The sequence below is a fragment of the Anomaloglossus baeobatrachus genome, unplaced genomic scaffold (genome assembly GCF_048569485.1).
Source record: "Anomaloglossus baeobatrachus isolate aAnoBae1 unplaced genomic scaffold, aAnoBae1.hap1 Scaffold_2388, whole genome shotgun sequence".
NCBI classification, from domain to species: Eukaryota; Metazoa; Chordata; class Amphibia; order Anura; family Aromobatidae; genus Anomaloglossus; species Anomaloglossus baeobatrachus.
In genome coordinates, this window is record NW_027442039.1 from 65,749 (window position 1) to 87,500 (window position 21,752).

Below are 21,752 nucleotides of genomic sequence, written 5' to 3' on the forward strand. Positions count from 1 at the left end.
TTAATTCAAATGCATGTCACAATATTCAGATTTATAGTTTTAAATATTTAGAAAACCATCTATCATTTCCTTTACACTTCACAAATACTTGTTACTTAATGCTGGTATATCACATAAAATCACAAAATGCATATACATTTTTGGGTATGACGTTAAAATAAATGGAAACGTTCCGGGGGGGTGAATACCTTTTACAAGGGGCAAAATTCCTTCATGACTTTAAAAATATCAGACTAGTTCCCTGGATCAATTTCCCATCACAAAATCTAGTAGGGATAACCTGCCATAATATACTTTTCATTGAAGTCATCCAAGCCCGCCTTGAATTTTTGTAGTCTATGAAGAATTATCAGATCATGTGTCTGAGAGTTCCATATTCTCACTGCTCTTACAGTAAAGAATCCCCATCTGTGATTATGATTGAACCTCCTTGTCATCATTGCAGGCCTCAGTTGTAAAAAGCTAATTAGAAATATGTCAGTAATGCCCCTGATATACTTGTACATTGTAATAAAATCGCCCCATAGACTTTGTGTTTCCAAAATGAATAACCCCAGGCTTGCTAACCTGTCCTCCTATTGCAATCCTTCCATTCCTTTACTGGTCGCTCTTCTCTGCACCCGCTCTAGTTCAGTTATGTCCTCCTCATTCACTGGAGCCCGAAATTGTGCAGAATATTGTAAGTGTGGCCGCACTAGTGACTTGTATAGAGGCAAAACTGTTCTTGTCCGGAGCATCTGTGCCTCGTTCACTGCATCCAATTATATTATCTGCCTTGGCAGCAGCTTCCTGATACTGGTTGTTTTTCTTGTCCACCCACACACCCAAAATTTTTTCAGTACCAATTTTCCACAGTAACTATAAAAAAATTGCAGTTTAAGAATCAGCCAAAAAAATCAGGAAATCTAAAACCCCACAAACAAAACAAAAACCCAACAGGTGAAAACCTATGAATACTTAAAATTAGTCACATGCCATACATGTGGAAGAAAAGCCGCTTCTCAATATTATTGGTTCAAGAATCTTCATTTTGGTTCCCATACCCCAAACTATGAATTGTCTTCTCCTTCATGCCATACATGTTAGCGTTATTTCTGCAGCCAGTGATCGGATATAAAGTCTCCAGTAATTATGTTACTATACAGGATTCGTTATGATGTTACATCGTCATCTTCTCCCCATTCAGGGCCCTACAATATCAGATCCTCTCAGTGGAGATCTTCTATATAAGAGAATCCTCCTGATTGCCCCATCAAGGATGGAAATGGACAGGGACAAGATGGTGGAGAGGATATTACACCTCACCCTAGAGATCCTCTTCCGGCTTACTGGAGAGGTGAGAGATTCTGATGACGTCACATTACATCATTCTTATCTATGGGAATAACAGATGGACAGAACTGGAGAGGTGAGGACTCTGGAAATGTCTGGAGTGAGATTTATTACTGTGTCTCTCCATAACCAGGATTACACAGTAGTGAAGAAGACCTCTAGTGAGCGCTGTCAGGCCCCTGTGTCTGAGGGATGGGGAAGACCCCTGAGCCCAATCACGGGGCCTCCACCTCACCCCCCGATACATGAGGACATCAATGATCAGAAGATCCTAGAACTCACCTACAAGATGATTGAGCTGCTGACTGGAGAGGTGACACTGCTGGGAATGCTGGGACATTATACAGTAACGCTATGAAGGGATCGGGGGTGACAGTATCATTGTATGTGTCAGGTTCCTATAAGGTGTCAGGACGTCACCGTCTATTTCTCCATGGAGGAGTGGGAGTATTTAGAAGGACACAAAGATCTGTACAAGGACGTCATGATGAAGGTTCCCCAGCCCCTCACATCACCAGGTAATAGACAGGACTAAATACACACGGCCTATAATTATCTGTATGTAAGGAATGAATTCAGCCCCTGTATGTGTCTCCTCCAGGTCTATCCAGTAAGAGGACAACACCAGAAAGATGTCCCTGTCCTCTTCTCCCACAGGACTGTAAACAAGAAGATCCCGATGTTCCTCAGGATCATCAGGTAGATGGAGAGAAGGTGCCATATAATCTCCCTATGATGTGTAGACGGCTGTGAAGGTCTTGTGCTCAGTCTTGTTTTATCCTCCAGTATTATATGTGTTACACTTGTGTAATGAGAGCGGTGGAGATGGCAGGATTAGCGCTGATCATAGATGGGACTTCTCCATCTGTCTGTGACTTTTACAATATTTGTTTCAGGCGGAAGATCTGACCCATATTAATACTACAGAGACATATGTGAGGGGTGATGAGCGGAGTAAAGAGGAGATTCCTACAGATGACCGCCCAGGTGAGTAGTGACCACTAAATGCAGAGAAGTCACAGATTCTTCTCAGTCTCCGGCTGTGGCTGCTTTATCAGGGTTGTAGTCCGGCCATATCAAATGGTCACCATTCTGCTGCTAGACCACCACATTCTCCTCTACCCCAAGCTGTCCCCATTATTTTGGGCATTGGACACCCTTCTGTTGGAGTGAGATCTGTATCAGCCAGATCTTACAGGTAGGATCCACTCTATCCCCTGAAATTAAAAGATGTTAACCCTTAGCTGCCCAGATCTCTAATCTGTAAAGCCAAATGACAGCGTACGTAGAATGTGCAGACAATTCAGAAAATCATGGGAAGAAAAATATAATCTGTATGGTGGACCCCTAAGAGAAAGCAGAGGGTAATGATGCTGGTGACTTCCTAGAATCTTGGAATCTTATTGCTGAATCTTCCTTCTCTCCCTTCTGTGCTGCTGTATGTGCTGATCGGGTCGTTAGAAAGGTCCAGTCTTTGTTGCCAAACTTCCCTTTTATGACGAGACACCATTCCATGAGCAGTGTAATTCCTACTTTCCGGGCAATCGCAATACATGTGAAATAGATCTGCAGCCTCTGAGTTACACATGGGACATAAAGAAAATTTAATATTTCCAATCTGTTATTACTGCTGAGACTCTATGATGACGAGAGGAGGGAGTAGCTAGAGGCAGAGGGAGGAACTTGAGGTTGAGGGAGAAGCTGGAAACAGGGAGGAGCTAGAGGGAGAGGGAGGAGCTAGAGGCAGAGCCCATCCCTCTTGTATCTACATAGTATCATCTCATCAGAATGATAGAGGCACCCCCGGTGAACTCAGCCAATGACTGCAAAACTTTGACTCCAAATGGTCTTTGTTCTGTGTTGAGGAAATAAATGTTACAATACACACTATAAGGAAAATGTATCTACCGTCCAGATCGACTCGAAAGCAATAGAAAGCAATAGAAACACCCTTCGGTTTATTATTTGGGTTAGTAGAAAGGGAACAGGCATTGTAGTATCTATTTGAATACTTGAACTAAAGAGGCCTTAAAGTATGTTTCCTGAAGCATAGCTATTGAGACCCTTTGTATGTAGATAATATATCTGACTCCTTTTCAAAGAACTATTTACAATAGAAGATGTAAATGTCACAATTAGAGAAAGGGAGGGAGAACGACTAAGGCTAAGTTCACACTTCCGTTGTTTTGCATCAGTCACATGCGTTGCTTGACGCATGTGACTGATGCGTTGTACAACGGATGACAACGGATGACAAAAAGAATTTAATTGTCGGACTCTGTTGTGTGCTGGGGGCGGAGTTCGGGGGGCGGAGTTCGGAGGGCGGAGTTCGGGGGCGGAGCTGAGGACGTCAGTGCCGCGGTCTGCATGGCTGGGGACAGGTGAGTGAAAGTGTGTGTGTGTGTGTGTGTGTGTGTGAGTGTGTACACATGCGGAGTGCAGTTCAGACATAAGATATTGGTTCTCTATTGTTAAATGTAAAGACGTTGTGTCAGACTCTAAAGCCTGCTTTACACCTTTCAATTCTGCATACGATATCATATGCGATGAGACACGCCCCCATCATCTGTGCGACACGTTCAATTTGTTGACCGTGTCGCACAAACGATTAATTGCTGTCACACGTACTTACCCTTCCATACCACCTCGATATGGGCGGCGAACATCCACTTCCTGGAGTGGGAGGAACGTTCGGCGTCACAGCGACGTCACACGGCAGCCGACCAATAGAAGCGGAGGGGCGGAGATGAGCGGAACGTAAACATCCCGCCCACCTCCTTCCTTCCCCATTGCCGGCGAGAGCCGCTGGACACAGGTAAGATCTGTTCATCGTTCCCGGGGTGTCAAAAAATGCGATGTGTGCTACCTCGGGAACATTGAACAACCCGATGTGCAATTTTTAGGAAATGAACGACGTGTATGCGATGAACGGTTTTACGTTCAATCACAGTCACACGTAGCTGTCACACGCTACAACACCACTAACGATGCCGGATGTGCGTCACCTACGACGTGACCCCGCCGACACATCGTTAGATATGTTGTAGCGTGTAAAGTCTGCTTTAGTCATACACTCTGATGCCTATTGAGTCTCCTCTAGTCTATTAAAGGGAACCTGTCACCTAGAATATGTGTTCTGACCTATCAGCAGATGCATGTGTGCCCTAATTACACCTCCCTACCCATCCCTGTGCTGTAAAATTGTATAATATAAAAGTAATAAAAAACGTTTTATTACCTTCATATTTCGAATGTAAATAGCAGGGAATGTGGTCACAGGGGCAGCGCCTTGCCCTATGGACGTCTCCATACTTTCCGTGGTATCACGCCCCTGTGGGCGTGATACCATGGAGCGACGTCCCCGTCGCTCATTCTATCCTGCGCGCATTACAGCAGGCTTCTTTTCCGGGTGTTCAATCGCCGGCATCCGGCATCAGACGCGCACTGCGCATGCAAACTGAAACTGACCAGGAGAACCCGGAAGAGAAGCCTGCCGCAATGCTCGCAGGATAGAATGAGCGACAGGGACGTCGCTCCATGGTATCACACCCACAGGGGCGTGATACCACGGAAAGTATGGAGACGTCCATAGGGCAAGGCGCTGCCCCTGTGACCACATTCCCTGCTATTTACATACGAAACATGAAGGTAATAAAAAGTTTTTTATTACTTTCATATTATACAATTTTACAGCACAGGGATGGGTTGGGAGGTGTAATTAGGGCACACATGCGTCTGCTGATAGGTCAGAACGCATATTCTAGGTGACAGGTTCCCTTTAAACATGGTCTCCAGGTCCTGCTTTGTGGGGATAGAGCACAGATGTTCTTTCCAATCCCACTTGTCTCCTTCAAAGAGGATTGTGATTAACTACACAAGAACATGACACCTCCGCCATGATAAATTGCTAAGCTGTGCGTAGTTGATGGCTCTAAAATACAGTTACTCACATCTATAGGATCATCATGAATTCTATTTTGTTTCCGATCCTAAGGAATTCAGATTACCGCACAATCGTTCCTGAAATGGGGAGCACTAATACTTCCTCTACTTTTCTGGCCAAAATTCATAGTAGCGCCAATGGTCCATCGTAAATGAGTACAACTCTGATTTACTGGACTATGTTAACGTTCTCTCTAAATGTCTAATGTCTTCAAGAAACTCATCTGACAGAAGATATTGGCCCCTACAATAGTTTGAATTTCCGAGAGCCCCCGAGCCACATACTGTAATTACTCCAGATGTGTCACCTCTAGTTACTAAATCACTGACGGTGAAGGCTGTCGGGGTGGAGGGCGATCATTTTAGTAGATGTGTTATTGTCTATAGTCACAGTGTTTCTCTATAGTAGTTAGTACCAAAGCCGCTCTTATTTCATGGCTTTCCACTGCAGCCAGTTTTCTGCTCCTATCCAGGCCCCATTTCTCCAATCTGACATCTGTCACTTTACATGATAACACCTTTGTAAGGCCCGTTTCACACGTCAGTGAAAAACACTGATGTTCTTCACTGACGTGTAAAACACGCACATGTCCCTCCGTGTTCCGTGATTCACGGCACACGTGTGTTGTCCATGTGCAATCCGTGATCCGTGATTGCATATGGACATTACTCACCTGCCTTCACTACTGCTGTCCATGGTGCTGAACTCCTCGGCTCTGCAGCGTCCGCCCACCGCTCTCAGCAGCTACTTCCTGGTCGGCTATTCCTGGTCTCATGAATATTCATGAGCCCTTCAGGAGCTGCCGAGAGCGGAGGCTGCAGAGCGAATCGCAGGCAAGGTAAGTTGAAAATATTTAATATTTAATATGTCAGTGATTTTCTGGTACGTGTTTCACGGATCACACACGGATCACACCATAGTGTGGTCTGTGGGTCATCAGTGATGCCAGGAAACAACTGACTTGTCTCCATGCAGAAACACGGCCACGGGTGTACGCTGCACGGAGACATGTTCAGTGAAAAATCACTGATGTGTGAGCAGACCCATTGATTATAATGGGTCTGCGTATGTCAGTGATTCTGGTACGTATAAATAAAAGCACATACGTACCAGAATCACTGACGTGTGAAGGGGGCCTAATGCGGAGTCTGATCCCAGTGTCTGAGATTTTTTTTTTGTTACCCATTGTACCGTATTTTTCGCTTTATAAGAGGCACCTGATTATAAGACGCACCCCCAAATTTGGTGAAGGAAAATAGAATTTTTTTTTTTAATGTTAAATGGGGTCCATCTTATAATGCCAGTGTCTCTCTAACAAATCATATAGGGTAAATGTCCCTCATAGCCCCCCATCCTAAAACTAGCCCCCCTTAATCTGGATATGGCCCCCTCATATTGAATATAGCCCCCTTGTGATGGCACACGTTCCCCTGTGCTGCCCATGGCCCCTATAGATCGCACAAGTCCCCCTGTGTTAGATATCGCCCCCATAGTGCTGCCCTTGGCCCCTATATAGATCGCACAAGTCTCCCTGTGTTAGATATCGCCCCCATAGTGCTGCCCTTGGCCCCTATATAGATCGCACAAGTCCCCCTGTGTTAAATATCGCCCCCAGGCTGCTGCCCATAGTAAAATAAAACACTCTTTCCATACCTCCTCCAGCGCTGAGCTCCCTCCTGTATCCCTCCGTGCTTCTCTTCCTTACTTCCTGGTTCTCAGCCGGTCATGTGATCGGCACAGCAGACTGAGATCTCTGCGTGCCTGGTCACAGTGGAAGCAGGGACACCGGGGAGAAACGCTGGAGGGGGTAAGTAAAGCTTTTTTATTTTAGAATGAGTAGCAGCACGGGGGCCATATCTAACACGGGGGGGCATGTGCGATCACAGGGGGCGCAGAGACATATAATATGCACCGCTCCCCCAGCACGTCACTGCGGTGCGATTTCAGCACCACCGGAGATGGACAGCGGCTGTGCATATTATATCAGCGGGAGCAGGAGATCAAACGCTGCTGCAGCGTTCACCTGCCCCCAGCAGCGCCCCCACCTCCCCTGGACCCTGCAGTGTGTGTATATATATATATATATATAATAAATATATATATATATATATATATATATATATATATATATATATATATATATATATATATATATATATATATATATATATATATATATATATATATATATATATATAATAAAATATATATATATATATATATATATATAATAAAAATATATATATATATATATATATAATATATATACACCCCCCCCCCCCCGTATATTCGGCTTATAAGACGCACCCCCTACTTTCCCCCAAAATTTGGGGGAACAAAAGTGCGTCTTATAAAGCAAAAAATACGGTAAGTTCTTATTTGTAATTTAAGATTGATTTGTTCACAAAATCGTAGAAGGAAGAGCGGCACTCACCGAAAATAAAATGCAGTGTCCTTTATTTCATGTAGACATGAAACCAAGCTGGGTGCTATGTTTTGGGCAGTATAATGGCATATTTGTAATTTTCCCTCTAAAACATCCACTCTGCTAATTTCCAGAGACTGCCTCTGGAGTCAAAAATAGTAATTTAGGCTAAAGCAGAATACGTATAGTCAGTAAATAGCATTTACCGTATTCTGCTTTAGCCTAAATTACTATTTTTGGTTTCCAGGAAACACCGTAAATGTTTGTGGGTCCTTCCTTGTGGCAATGCCAAACATGGATAGTAACAGTGTTTGGGCCACTGTAACGCTGAGAAGAATTGAGGACATTTGGTTTTGGGATTTTTTTTTTATTGAATTATGGAGCCATATTGCTTTTCATGAGTTTTTCAGCTAGAACTAATGTGGAAACCCTCCATTTTTCCACTGACCGAGTAAAAGGTTTTTGGTATAATTTTGGCCAGAAAACATTGTTTGGTGGATTATTATTCAAATATTTGGGATGCAAAATGAGCAAAGAGGGTTGAACATCATGGTCTACTGGTTCCTGCTCTGAGGTCTACTGTTAGATTATGAACATTTTTTGTTTCGGTAAATATTCTAATTATAGATTGCTACATAAATTGCAATTTCTTTAGCTATTTCATATATCGTATACTTTCATTTCTATATATATTATTAAAAATTATTTTTATTCTTGGCAGATGACTGTACCAGGAGATCAGAGGCACAAATGACATCTTCAGTTTTTAAATCAAATCACCTTGTTATCACACAAGATGTAACTGAAGTGAATGCCATTGCTCCAGATATAGCATCATCTCTTCAAAGCAAAGATATATCCTCTCATTCTTTTGAACAGGTCCTAAATTCTGATTTATCACAGACTATTAAGAAAAATAAAAGTCACAAAACAAGCATTCAAAATAAAAATGCTCTTACAGTAAAGACATCATCTTCTACTTTAGAATCTGAAAAAATACTTAAAAAAATTCACACAGGGGAGAAAAGATTTTCTTCAGAGTCTTTTAGTTACCAGAGAACTCACATGGGGGAGAAGCCATTTTCATGTTCAGAATGTGGGAAATGTTTTGCATATAAATCTCATTTTGTTAGACATCAGAATACTCACACAGGGGAGAAGCCATTTTCATGTTCAGAATGTGGGAAATGTTTTATACAAAAATCACTTCTTGTTATACATCAGAGAACTCACACAGGAGAGAAGCCTTTTTCATGTTCAGAATGTGGGAAATGTTTTGCACATAAACAACATTTTGTTGCACATCAGAGAACTCACACAGGGGATAAGTCATTTTCATGTTCAGAATGTGGGAAATATTTTACACAGAAATCAATTCTTGTTGCACATCAGAGAACTCACACAGGGGAGAAACCATTTTCATGTTCAGAATGTGGGAAATGTTATGCACGGAAAGCACATCTTATTATACACCATAGAACTCACACAGGGCAGAAGCCTTTTTCATGTTTAGAATGTGGGAAATATTTTACACAGAAATCAATTCTTGTTACACATCAGATAACTCACACACAGGAGAAGCCATATTCCTGTTCTGAATGTGGGAAATGTTTTATCCAAAAATCACATCTTGTTGGACACCAGAGAACTCACACAGGGGAGAAGCCATTTTCATGTTTAGAATGTGGGAAATGTTATGCATGGAAATCAGATATTGTTGCACATCAAAGAACTCACACAAGGGAGAAGCCATATTCCTGTTCTGAATGTGGGAAATGTTTTATCCAAAAATCACATCTTGATGGACACCAGAGGACTCACACAGAGAAGTCTTTTTCATGATAGAATGTGGGAAATATTTTAGATTAATAATAAGGGACCATGTAGAAGTCGCACATACGCCGAAACGCGTAGTCTGAGACTACTACCCTATCCGACATACCATTTTTTTGCTCCATGTGTGGATCTATTTTTAATGGAATTATCTAATAAAATTTGCTTTGCAAGAATATTTTAAGAAAATAATCTGTGTCTTGGAATTTGTTCCCTGGAGTTTTTTGGTTATATATTTCTATATTACATTAAAAATGCAATCTTTTTGAATATCCCATAAATCACACGGGTGGATGCTATTATCATACCTAGAAGTTTTAGAATTGTTTTACTTTAAAATTATAATTTGTTGAGCATTAAGAAAAATTCACACAGGGAGAAGCCATATACAGGTTATCTCAATAACTTAGAATATCATCAAAAAGTTAATTTATTTCAGTAAATCAATAAAAAAATTGAAACATTTATATAGAGTCATTACAAACACGGTGATATATTTCAATTGCGTATTTCTGTTAATGTTGCTGATTATGGCTTACAGCCAATGAAACCACAAAAGTCATTCTCTCAGAAAATTAGAACAATTATCACAAAAGACCTGCAAAGGCTTCCTAAGCATTCAAAATGATTCCTTAATCTGGTTCAGTAGAGAAATCATGGGTAAGACTACTGACTTGACAGATGTCCGGAAGCCAGTCATTGACACACTCCATAAGGAGGGTAAGGCACAAAAGGTCATTGCTACTGAAGCTGGCTGTTCACAGAGTGCTGTATCCAAGCATATTAATGGATAGTTTAGTGATAGTAAAAATTGTAGTAGAAAAAGGTGCACAAGCAACCGAGATAACTGCAGCCATGATAGGATTGTTAAGGAAAGGCCATTCAAAAATTTGGGTGAGATTCACAAGGAGTGGACTGCTGCTAGAGTCAGCGCCACCACACATAGACGTACCCAGGACATGGGCTACAACTGCGGATTCCTTGTGTCAAGCCACTCATGACTATGGCTGATCGAATCCGCCAAAATTCGGAATCAGCGGATCCCTGCCGAATTGAAAAAAAATTCAGATCCGCTCCAGATTCTGGTTCCCAAATAAGTCTATGGGGACCAGAATCCTGAGATTAAAACCGATGGTGGAAGGGATAGTTGGGCAGGAGCGAGCGCGATATACTCACCCGAGTCTATGTCATGGCAGCAAACTCCTTCTGGGTCACACTTTTCCCTTCCGGAGCCGACAATTCAATATTCATTTTTTTGCCCGCCCACTGGCGCGTGTAATTGGTTGCAGTTAGATGCACCCCCATAACGAGTGTCAGCATGTCAGCTGACTGCAACCAATCACAGGTGGCAGGACAGCCGGTGGGCGGGGAAAGCAGTGCAAGTTCAAAAAGAAGGAGCCAGCACGATTTCTTTACTGTATTTGTTGATAAATTAGAGATTTTTGGCAAAACATTGCAATATTTTGAGCCACCCCGCCAACGTCACGGCAAATCCCATGGGGCAGTCCTACACTAACTATTGTATTTTGTTTGGGGTGCCATATGGCCTCACACATCAAATGCAGAACTGCTTGAGGCAGCACTTACCTGGTGCTTTTCATTCCCGTACCTGTGACTGAGTCACAGCTGTGGGCGGGACAGGCCCAGGAAAGTGCTGCTAAGATTAAAAGGCCTGCGGCAGGGTCGGTGGCTGTGTGTGAACAGTCACCAATAGCTAAACCATTTTACAGATAGAACAACCAAAAAAGGGTGCACGGCCTGGTGGAGGCTAACCACCTGCCAAAAAAATTCAAAAAGATGGAGCCAGCACGATTTCTATACTGTATTTGTTGATAAATTAGAGATTTTTGGCAAAACATTGCAATATTTGTCGTGCTGGCTCCTTCTCTTTAAAGCAGTGCAAGTGTTTGCCAGTCAGTATGGTGAACGTGCATGTGTTTCACAAACACATGCAAGTTCCCGTCAAAAGTGTGTGGCTGTGCCAGTGATGCGCTGTCAAACTCGTACAAGTCTGACATGACATCAGCCGGCACAGTCTGCCGCGCTCTGAACATGAGTGTGCATGTACCTAGAAACACATGCACTCTCCTGTCAGAAGTGTGCGTGACTGTGCTGCGATGTCAGACTTGCGGGAGTCCCTCATAAGTGTGACTCCGGCCTAAAAGAAACCGCATGGGGCTTTTTTTTTTTATTATTTAAATAAATAAAAAAAACAGACGTGCGGTCCCCCCCCCCCAATTTTGATACCCAGCTATGATAAAGCTGGATGGGGCCTGGTATTGTCAGCCCAAATCCGCCCGGTATTGCCGCATCTATTAGATGTGACAATCCCGGTGCAATACTGGCTCTTTCCGAATGCCCTGATGCGGTGGCAATCGGGGTAATGAGAAGTTAATAACAGCGTACAGCTGCTACTGAACCCTAGGTTAGTGATGGCACAGGCATCTGAGATTCCTACATTACTAATCTATAAGCGACAGTAAATAAACACAGACAGAGAAAAATCATTTATTTGGAATAAAATGCAAAACACACACCCTCCTTCACCACTTTATTAACCCCAACACCTTGCAGCTTCGGCGTAATCCACACGAGGTCCCACGACGCTTCAGCTCTGCTACATAGCCAGCAGCTATAGAGCATGACCGCTGGCTGTGTAGCCAATGACAGCCGCAATGACTGCACGGCAGGCAGATACTTTCACAGGCTGGGGGCGCGGTCTGCCTGCAACCAATCACAGACGAGAGGACGGCCGGTGGGCGGAGAAAACACGGAAAGCTGGGTGTATAGATGCACAGTACAGGAAGTGAATGCGCGACCCGGAAGCAGTGTGCCGCCATGACACCGAGTCTCGGTAAGTATGAAACGCTGTTTTATTTCTGTTTTTCTTTATTTTTCAATTATTTTCCCTAGTTCCGGATTGTGCACCCGGAATTCTGGACCCGGCACCCAGAAATCTTTGAACTCGCGCGGATCCGGAGTTTTACAATCTGGATCTGATCAGTCCTACTCATGACCAATAGACAATGCCAGAAGTGTCTTACCTGGGCCAAGGAGAAAAAGAGCTGGACTGTTGCTCAGTGGTCCAAGGTGTTGTTTTCAGATGAAAGTAAATTTTACATTTCATTTGGAAATCAAGGTCCCAGAGTCTGGAGGAAGAGTGGAGAGGCCACAATCCAAGCTTTTTAAAGCCTAGTGTGAGTTTACACAATCAGTGATGGTTTGGGGAGCCATGTCATCTTCTGGTGTAGGTCCACTGTGTTTTATCAAGACCAGTCAGTGCAACTGTCTACCAGGAAATTTTAGAGCACTTCATGCTTCCCTCTGCCAACAAGCTTTTTGGAGATGGAAATTTAATTTTCCAGCAGGACTTGGCATCTTTCCACACTGCCAAAAGTACCAATACCTGGCTTACTAACCACAGTATCACTGCTTGATTGGCCAATTGGCCATTGTTTCAGGACACTGCAAAACCAGGGATTGGAGAAGCAGGAAGCTCATCTGCATATTTCCAGTGCATTCTGGGAAGAGGAGAAGAGTTGCCTTAAGCTAATCGATTGCTGACTTTCCACCCATCATACACTGCATCAAGCAATATGGAAGAGAAGAAAATCTACATGGTCACCTGCAACACATGCCACATGTTTACGGATCTGCCGCACCAAGAATCCAACTTCACATGTCAAAAATGCAAACTTGTTGCCCTTTTAGAGGAAAAGGTGCAGGGACTGGAAGAAAGAATAGCAACGCTGAAGCTAATTAAAGAACATGAAGACTTCTTGGATGAAGCAGAAGCAACAATTCAGGATACGGAAAGTGGAAAAAGCTTCAGAACACATACAGAGGCTGAAAAGTGGACACATGTGACCAAAAGAAGCCAGCGGATCAAGTGGTCGACACCACCCACACAGCTTAGCAACCAATATGAAGCCCTCATGCAGGAGAACGAAAATGGCACAGCTCAGGATGATACCGTCTCTACAAGAGAAGACACACTATCAACAAAAGAAGTTAATTTGTCAACAAAAGCAGAAAGAAAAGACACTCAAAGACACTCAGGAGCAACAAGCAGTGTATCCAGAAAGAAAAGAAGAGTGGTTGTTATGGGCGACTCACTACTAAGAGGAAAGGAGGAAACTATCTGCAGGCCGCACATAACCGCACGAGAAGTATGCTGCCTCCCGGGAGCAAAAATCAAGGATGTGTCCAACAGGATACCAACTATACTCGGATCCAAGGATGACTACCCATTCCTATTGATACATGTAGGCACAAACGACACTGCAAGAAATGACCTACCTACTATTTGCAAAGACTTTGAAATTCTGGGGAAGAAAATAAAAAAACGGAACGTACAGGTTGTTTTTTCATCAATCCTCCCAGTCGATAGTCATGGCATCAGAAGATGGAATAAGATACTAGAGGTGAACAACTAGCTATGACGGTGGTGCAGGCAGCAAGGATTTGGATTCTTGGACCACGGAGTGAATTACCTCTACGATGGACTTCTCGCAAGAGACGGGATACACCTCACAAAACCTGGGAAACACACGTTCGCCAGAAGGCTTGCCACACTCATCAGGAGGGCTTTAAACTAGAAGAAGAGGGGATGGGAGAAAAAACAGCAGACAAGAACATGCAGCAGAAGGACAAACTAATCAAGGATACTAGATGCCGTAAAGAGACAGGGTACTCAGAAGGAAGCTAATAAAAGGGGAGCAAAACTTCTTTCCTGCATGCTGACCAATGCAAGAAGCCTGACCAATAAGATGGAAGACCTGGAGCTGGTAATGTATGAGGAAAAATACGACATAGTAGGAATAACTGAGACATGGTTAGATGACAGTTATGACAGGGCAGCTAACCTGCAAGGATATGAATTGTTTAGGAGGGATTGTAAAAACAGGAAAGGGGGTGGAGTCTGTCTATATATAAAGTCCAGGGGGTGGAGTCTGTCTATATATAAAGTCCAGGGGGTGGAGTCTGTCTATATATAAAGTCCAGTTTAAAGCCCAGACTAAGAGAAGATATACAAGAGGGAAATGAAGCGGTGGAGTCTCTATGGGTGGAGATACAAGGAGGGAAAACTAATAATAAAATCCTCATAGGGGTTTGTTATAAGCCACCAAATATAACACAAACCACTGAAAATGTTTTATTGAAACAAATAGACAAAGCAGCAAATCACAATGAGGTGATTATTATGGGGGACTTCAACTACCCCGATATAGACTGGGAAACTGAAACCTGCGTATCTCAGAAAGGAAACCGGCTTCTGTCAGTAACTAAGGATAATTATCTGTCCCAACTTGTGCCGGGCCCAACTAGAGGGGCAGCCCTTCTGGACTTAATTTTAAGCAACAGGCCAGATAGAATAACAGACGTACGAGTGGATGGGCACCTAGGGAATAGTGACCACAATATAATACAATTCCACTTGTCCTTCAGTAAGGTGCCTTGGAGGGGGGTTACAAAAACGCTGAATTTCAGGAAAGCAAAGTTTGATCAGCTTAGAGAAGACCTTCGCCGAATTGATTGGGACAATGTCCTCAAAAATGGGAGCACAGAAAATAAGTTGGAAATTTTTAAATCTGTATTAAACACCCACTGCAAGCGAGCCATACCGTACAGAAATAAAAGGGCTAGGAACAGGAGAAAACCAATGTGGCTAAATAAGGATGTGAAAGGGGCAATAAATAATAAGAACAAGGCATTTAAGAAGCTAAAACAAGAAGGCAGCGAAGAAGCATTAAAAAGATATAGAGAAAAAAATAAAATGTGTAAAAAACAAATACATTTAGCAAAAGTAGAAACTGAGAGACTCATTGCTAAGGAAAGCAAAACAAATCCCAAACTATTCTTTAATTATATAAACAGCAAAAAGATTAAAATTGATGGTCTCGGCCCTTTAAAGAACAATGAGGGTAAAATCATAGAAAGCGATGTGGGAAAAGCAAATGTTTTAAATGCTTTTTTCTCAACTGTGTTCACACAGGAAAATCATATGCCAGGGGAAATGCAGAGTGATCATGTAAATGCCCCATTAAGTATGACCGGCCTAACCCAGGAAGTGCAGAACCGACTTAGTAACATTAAAATTGACAAATCACCAGGCCCTGGTGGCATTCACCCTCGGGTATTAAGGGAGTTAAGTAATGTGCTGGACAGGCCTCTATTCCTTATATTTAAAGACTCTATAGAAACTGGGTCTGTTCCACTGGATTGGCATCAAGCAAATGTGGTACCAATATTCAAAAAGGGATCTAAAAGGGAACCTGGAAACTATAGGCCGATAAGCTTAACATCTGTTGTGCCTAAAATATTTGAAGGGTTTTAAGGGATGCTATTATGGAATGTCTCAATGTTAATAAATGTTTAACTCCATATCAGCATGGATTTATGAAGGATCGCTCCTGTCAAACTAACCTGATCAGCTTCTATGAGGATGTAAGCTCTCACATGGACCGAGGAGAATCATTGGATGTCATTTATCTTGACTTTAGTAAAGCATTTGACACTGTCCCACATAAAAGATTGATAAGTAAAATGAGAAAGCTTGGGCTCGGGAAAAATGTGTGTAGATGGGTAGGTAGCTGGCTTAGTGATAGAAAACAAAGAGTGGTTATTAATGGTGCATTCTCAAATTGGGCCAGGGTTACTACTGGGGTACCACAGGGGTCTCTACTGGGACCTCTACTTTTTAATATATTTATTAATGATCTGGTGGATGGTTTACAGAGTAAAATATCAGTATTTGCAGATGATACAAAACTATGTAAGGTAGTTAAAACAAAGGAGGACAGCTTGCAACTACAAATGGATTTGTGTAAATTGGAGAATTGGGCTGAAAACTGCAAATGAGGTTTAACACTGATAAATGTAAGGTTATGCACATGGGAAGGAGAAACAGATGCTATGATTACTTACTAAATGGGAAACTGCTGAGGAAATCAGACATGGAAAAAGACTTAGGCATCTTAGTCAATAAGAAGCTAAATTGGAGTGCCCAGTGTTAGGCAGCTGCCACCAAAGCAAATAGAGTGATGGGATGCATTAGAAGAGGTCTGGGGGAACGAGATGAAAACATCATTCTCCCTCTGTACAAATCACTCGTCAGACCACACTTGGAGTATTGTGTGCAATTTTGGGCGCCAGTGCTCAAGAAAGACATCACTGAACTTGAAAGGGTTCAGAGGCGGGCAACTAAAATAATAAGTGGAGTGGGTGCATTACAATACCCAGAAAGGTTATCAAAATTAGGTCTATTTACTCTAGAAAAGAGAAGACTTAGGGGAGACCTAATAAACATGTACAAATATATCAGAGGGCCATATAGAGATCTCTCCCATGATCTGTTTGTACCAAGGACTATGACAAGAACAAGGGGGCATTCTCTTCGATTGGAAGAAAGAAAATTTCTACATCAGCATAGAAGAGGGTTCTTCACGGTAAGAGCAGTGAGGCTCTGGAACTCTCTTCCTGGGGAAGTTGTGACGGCCAACTCACTGAATGAATTTAAGAGAGGAATGGATGCTTTTCTTGATAGCAAAAGTATAGAGGGTTATAAATAGCATAATCTTACAGGTAGATAGTTGACCCAGATTAGGAGTCGGGAAAGAATATTTTTCCCTATGAAGAAAATTAGCTCCTGCTCTGTGGGTTTTACCTTCCCCTGGTTCAACACTGCAGAACAGCTGCACTAACAATAGGCTGAAATAGATGGACATAATGTCTTCCTTCCGCCTTACAAACTATGTTACTATGTTACCTGCCCCCTCAGACTTTACTGCCCCTCACAAGCTCAGTGACCCTCGCTTACTGTGGCTGAGGTAAATAGTTCTGGAACAATCTAGAAACAGCTTTGGCTACTGCCCCCTCAGACTTCACTGCTCATCCCTGTATTTCCAGGATATCTGCTCCATGTCCGTCCACGGCTTCCAGGATGTGTCCTGTCTACATACAGCCTCCATTACCTCACTGTGACCCCCTGACATAACCTCCCCTCACCCAGCACCATGACACCCAGCACAGCAGAGTCCTGCATACACTGAGGAGCTGACCATGTGACCCTTGACTCCTCCCCTCCATGTGACATCATCACAGGTCCTGTAAGCACAGAGCAGCCGCCATATATCTAGTGTGCGGCTCTGCAGGTGGAGGTAGGTGCAGGGTATTATATATCTAGTGTGCGGCTCTGCAGGTGGAGGTAGGTGCAGGGTATTATATATCTAGTGTGCGGCTCTGCAGGTGGAGGTAGGTGCAGGGTATTATATATCTAGTGTGCGGCTCTGCAGGTGGAGGTAGGTGCAGGGTTTTATATATCTAGTGTGCGGCTCTGCAGGTGGAGGTAGGTGCAGGGTATTATATATCTAGTGTGCGGCTCTGCAGGTGGAGGTAGGTGCAGGGTATTATATATCTAGTGTGCGGCTCTGCAAGTGGAGGTAGGTGCAGGGTATTATATATCTAGTGTGCGGCTCTGCAGGAGGAGGTAGGTGCAGGGTATTATATATCTAGTGTGCGGCTCTGCAGGTGGAGGTAGGTGCAGGGTATTATATATCTAGTGTGTGGCTCTGCAGGTGGAGGTAGGTGCAGGGTATTATATATCTAGTGTGCGGCTCTGCAGGTGGAGGTAGGTGCAGGGTATTATATATCTAGTGTGTGGCTCTGCAGGAGGAGGTAGGTGCAGGGTATTATATATCTAGTGTGCGGCTCTGCAGGTGGAGGTGTGTGGAGATTCCCCATTACTGGGGCAGGCGGCATTAACCCCTTCAGCTCTGAGACTTTCTTGGTGTTCTTCTCTTGCTGATTTCTATGAATCGTGAGGTTTTTGTTCCTTTTCCTCTGATAGATACAGACGCCCCAACTATGAGAGGCCGGAAGTGAGGAAACCCGTCTGCCCTCAGTCCTCGGCCCCTTTCTGTCCTCAGTCCTCGGCCCCTTTCTGCCCTCAGTCCTTGGCCCCTTTCTGCTCTTGATCCTCGGACCCTTTCTGCCCTCGGTCCCCGGCCCCTTTCTGCCCTCAGTCCTCGGCCCCTTTCTGCCCTCAGTCCTCGGCTCCTTTCTGCCCTCAGTCCTCAGCCCCTTTCTGCCCTCAGTCCTCAGCCCCTTTCTGCCCTCAGTCCTCGGCTCCTTTCTGCCCTCAGTCCTCAGGCCCTTTCTGCCCTCAGTCCTCAGCCCCTTTCTGCCCCCACACAGTATAATGCTCCCCCAGAATGTTCTCATTATATGTTTCCCCTTATTCTCTCCAGTAATTGTATTATTACAGCAGATTCTTTATGATGTTACATCGTCATCTTCTCCCCATTCAGGTCCCTACAATATTGGATCCTCTCAGTGGAGATCTTCTATAGAAGAGAATTCTCCTAATTGCCCCATGAAGGATGGATATGGACAGGGACAAGATGGCGGAGAGGATATTACACCTCACCCTAGAGATCCTCTTCCGGCTTACTGGAGAGGTGAGAGATTCTGATGATGTCACATTACATAATTCTTATCTATGGGAATGGGAATAACAGATGGACAGAACTGGAGAGGTGAGGACTCTGGAAATGTCTGTAGTGAGATTTATTACTGTGTCTCTCCATAACCAGGATTACACAGTAGTAAAGAAGACCTCTAGTGAGCGCTGTCAGGCCCCTGTGTCTGAGGGATGGGGCAGACCCCTGAGCCCAATCACGGGGCCTCCACCTCACCCCCCGATACATGAGGACATCAATGACCAGAAGATCCTAGAACTCACCTACAAGATGATTGAGCTGCTGACTGGAGAGGTGACACTGCTGGGAATACTGGGTTATTATACAGTAACGCTATGAAGGGATTGGGGGTGATGGTATCATTGTATGTGTCAGGTTCCTATAAGATGTCAGGACGTCACCGTCTATTTCTCCATGGAGGAGTGGGAGTATTTAGAAGGACACAAAGATCTGTACAAGGGCGTCATGATGGAGGATCCCCAGCCCCTCACATCACAAGGTAATAGACAGGACTAAATACACACAGCCTATAATTATCTGTATGTAAGGAATGAATTCAGTCCCTGTATGTGTCTCCTCCAGGTCTATCCAGTAAGAGGACAACACCAGAGAGATGTCCCCGTCCTCTTCTCCCACAGGACTGTAAACAAGAAGATCCCGATGTTCCTCAGGATGTGTTTCCTCCACCTCTATCCAGTAAGAGATATCTACTCATGTACTTTCTGCACTAATTTTGTGTTACATTTTTAGGTTTTCTGCTCTGTTTTTTTTCAGCTGTATTTTCTTTGCTTCTGCTTCTTGTGCTGTTTGTTTCCAGTGCCTTCTCTATGTCGTTATGATGAAACTCAAAGATTTACAGAGGGTTCATGAATACCCTGTTTTCCTGAAAATAAGATATACCCCAAAAATAAGCAGTAGCACAATTTTATGGGATTAAAAATAAGTTGTAATTAGAGTCAGGGCCAGCTTTGGGAGGAGTCAAAGTGCGCAATTTCTAAGGATCCCCACTCTTTAGAGTCCCCATCAGTTGTATTCTAAGATTGATTAAAGGGAAGGTGTCGTCCAAAAATAAAAATTTCAATAACTGAAAAAATGTAAAGTGTTAATGTTTTATTGTTTTTTTTAGATATTATTATTTGTTTTTAATTGAGCAAAATGTAAAAAAAAATATAAAAAGTTTGATATTTTCCACTCTTAAACACTAGGGGGAGCAGCTACTGAAGTCTTACAAAAATCCTACTGTAGAAATAGCCTCGATTACAGCTGCAGTAAAAGTGGTCAGAATCTGCTCTCCTGTGTGTGATGTCACCTCCCCCTCCCAATCTGGGTGTTTCCAACAGATAAGAGCGAATGAAGTGTAGGGACACAGTCCAGAGCCATTTTACTGGTGACCAGAAATGTCTAAAGTGTCACCAAGGACAGCAGGAGTATCACACAGGATAGGATTAGATACACAGCTCAGCAGACAGTATCACGCAGGAGAGAATTAGATACACAGCTCAGCAGACTGTATCACACAGGATAGGATTAGCTACAAGGCTCAGCAGATGGTACCTCACAGGAGAGGATTAAATACACAGCTCAGCAGACAGTATCACACAGGATAGGATTAGATACACAGCTCAGCAGACAGTATCACACAGGATAGGATTAGATACATGGCACAGGGGGGAAGCGAGGGATGTCATTGGAGACGGTAGCAGCGGCGGTGGGGGAGGGGCGCTGGTTCTCACGCATTGCTCTGCATGCACGCAGCGGCTGCAGCAAGGAGAGTGGAGGGGGTGTCATTGGAGCATTGGAGACGGTAGCAGAGACTGTGGTTAGGGAAGGGGGTTTCATTGGAGACGGTAATGGGAGGGGAGGGGAGGCGGCCCGGCACCCCATACTCACACATCCCGGTGGTTGACAGGGGTAAAGTGGAGCAAACAGCATATGCTGTGAGCTCCACAATGATGGCGCTGATCTCTGCTGTGATCTGGACAGCCCATGGGGCACATCCATTTCACAGAAGACGCCTTCTCTAATGTTTCTAAATGGGATCGGAGCCCGACTATCAGAGTCTATGCACAGAGGGCTGCCATCTGTCATTACAAAAAGCAAATCCAACAGGGCAACCCCCAGTGCCTTCAGTAAAATTAGAATTAAATAAAAACTAAATAAGTAGTGATTTTTAATTTTGTATTAAAAATACTTGATTTCATAATCACTATTATTAATACAAAAATAAAAAACGCGATACCCTTCCTTTAAGGATCTTTGATGACTACAAAGTCATGTGACATGATGTAACCAAAGGTCTTTTAATTTTAGGAGTCTAAATGAACTGAACAGAAGACAGGCTGGCATGCAGGACTGGCATTAGGGGAAAGGGAGAGCAAACTGGGCAATTTCACAGGACTCCCATTCTCCTAGGGGCCTTAGTGTTTATATGCCAATTATAGGACTGCTTAAGGATCTTTATGACATCATGTCATGTGACTAAAGGTCTCAATTGTAGGAGTCTAAAGCTGAAGAGGAGACAGGCTGGTGTTGATGAATCAAGCCGGACTTGATGAATTGAGCCCAAATGTTTACCTTCACAGACAGCAAGACCCTGCTACCTGCTTTGGTTACAAAGCCTAAGGATAGGCCACCAGTGTTACAGTCTCAGACATCCCTGTTAAAGTTCCAGCATCTGACTTTAACTATTTTATTGTTATCTTGGCAAAAAAAATCTCTTTGAAATTGTCTATATTGTGGA

The 21,752-nt window shown here is 43.5% G+C and overlaps 3 protein-coding genes across 4 annotated transcripts in view; all 3 read left to right on the forward strand.

Annotated features, from left to right (window-relative positions):
* LOC142261683 (uncharacterized) overlaps window positions 1-7,959 on the forward strand; it is a 30,818-nt gene extending 22,859 nt beyond the window's left edge. The window contains exons 5-6 of the mRNA XM_075332143.1: window positions 1,187-1,336; window positions 7,948-7,959. Of these exons, the coding sequence (XP_075188258.1) occupies window positions 1,187-1,336; window positions 7,948-7,959 (162 nt within the window). The remainder of the gene's footprint in view (window positions 1-1,186; window positions 1,337-7,947) is intronic.
* Window positions 7,960-8,429: 470 nt separating this feature from the next.
* LOC142261682 (uncharacterized) lies at window positions 8,430-9,671 on the forward strand. Its single transcript, XM_075332142.1, has one exon. The coding sequence runs from the start codon at window positions 8,451-8,453 to the stop codon at window positions 9,540-9,542; it is 1,092 nt and encodes a 363-aa protein (XP_075188257.1). The 5' UTR covers window positions 8,430-8,450; the 3' UTR covers window positions 9,543-9,671.
* Window positions 9,672-18,847: 9,176 nt separating this feature from the next.
* Window positions 18,848-21,752, forward strand: part of LOC142261681 (uncharacterized) — a 5,137-nt gene continuing 2,232 nt past the window's right edge. For both annotated transcript variants that reach the window (XM_075332140.1, XM_075332141.1), the window contains exons 1-4: window positions 18,848-18,991; window positions 19,127-19,306; window positions 19,388-19,511; window positions 19,595-19,708. In XM_075332140.1, the coding sequence (XP_075188255.1) occupies window positions 18,914-18,991; window positions 19,127-19,306; window positions 19,388-19,511; window positions 19,595-19,708 (496 nt within the window). In that variant the 5' untranslated portion in view covers window positions 18,848-18,913. The remainder of the gene's footprint in view (window positions 18,992-19,126; window positions 19,307-19,387; window positions 19,512-19,594; window positions 19,709-21,752) is intronic.

Coding starts and splice junctions, on each gene's coding strand:
- LOC142261682 (XM_075332142.1), top strand. CDS start 8,451: ATGACATCTTCAGTTTTTAAATCAAATCACCTTGTTATCACACAAGAT.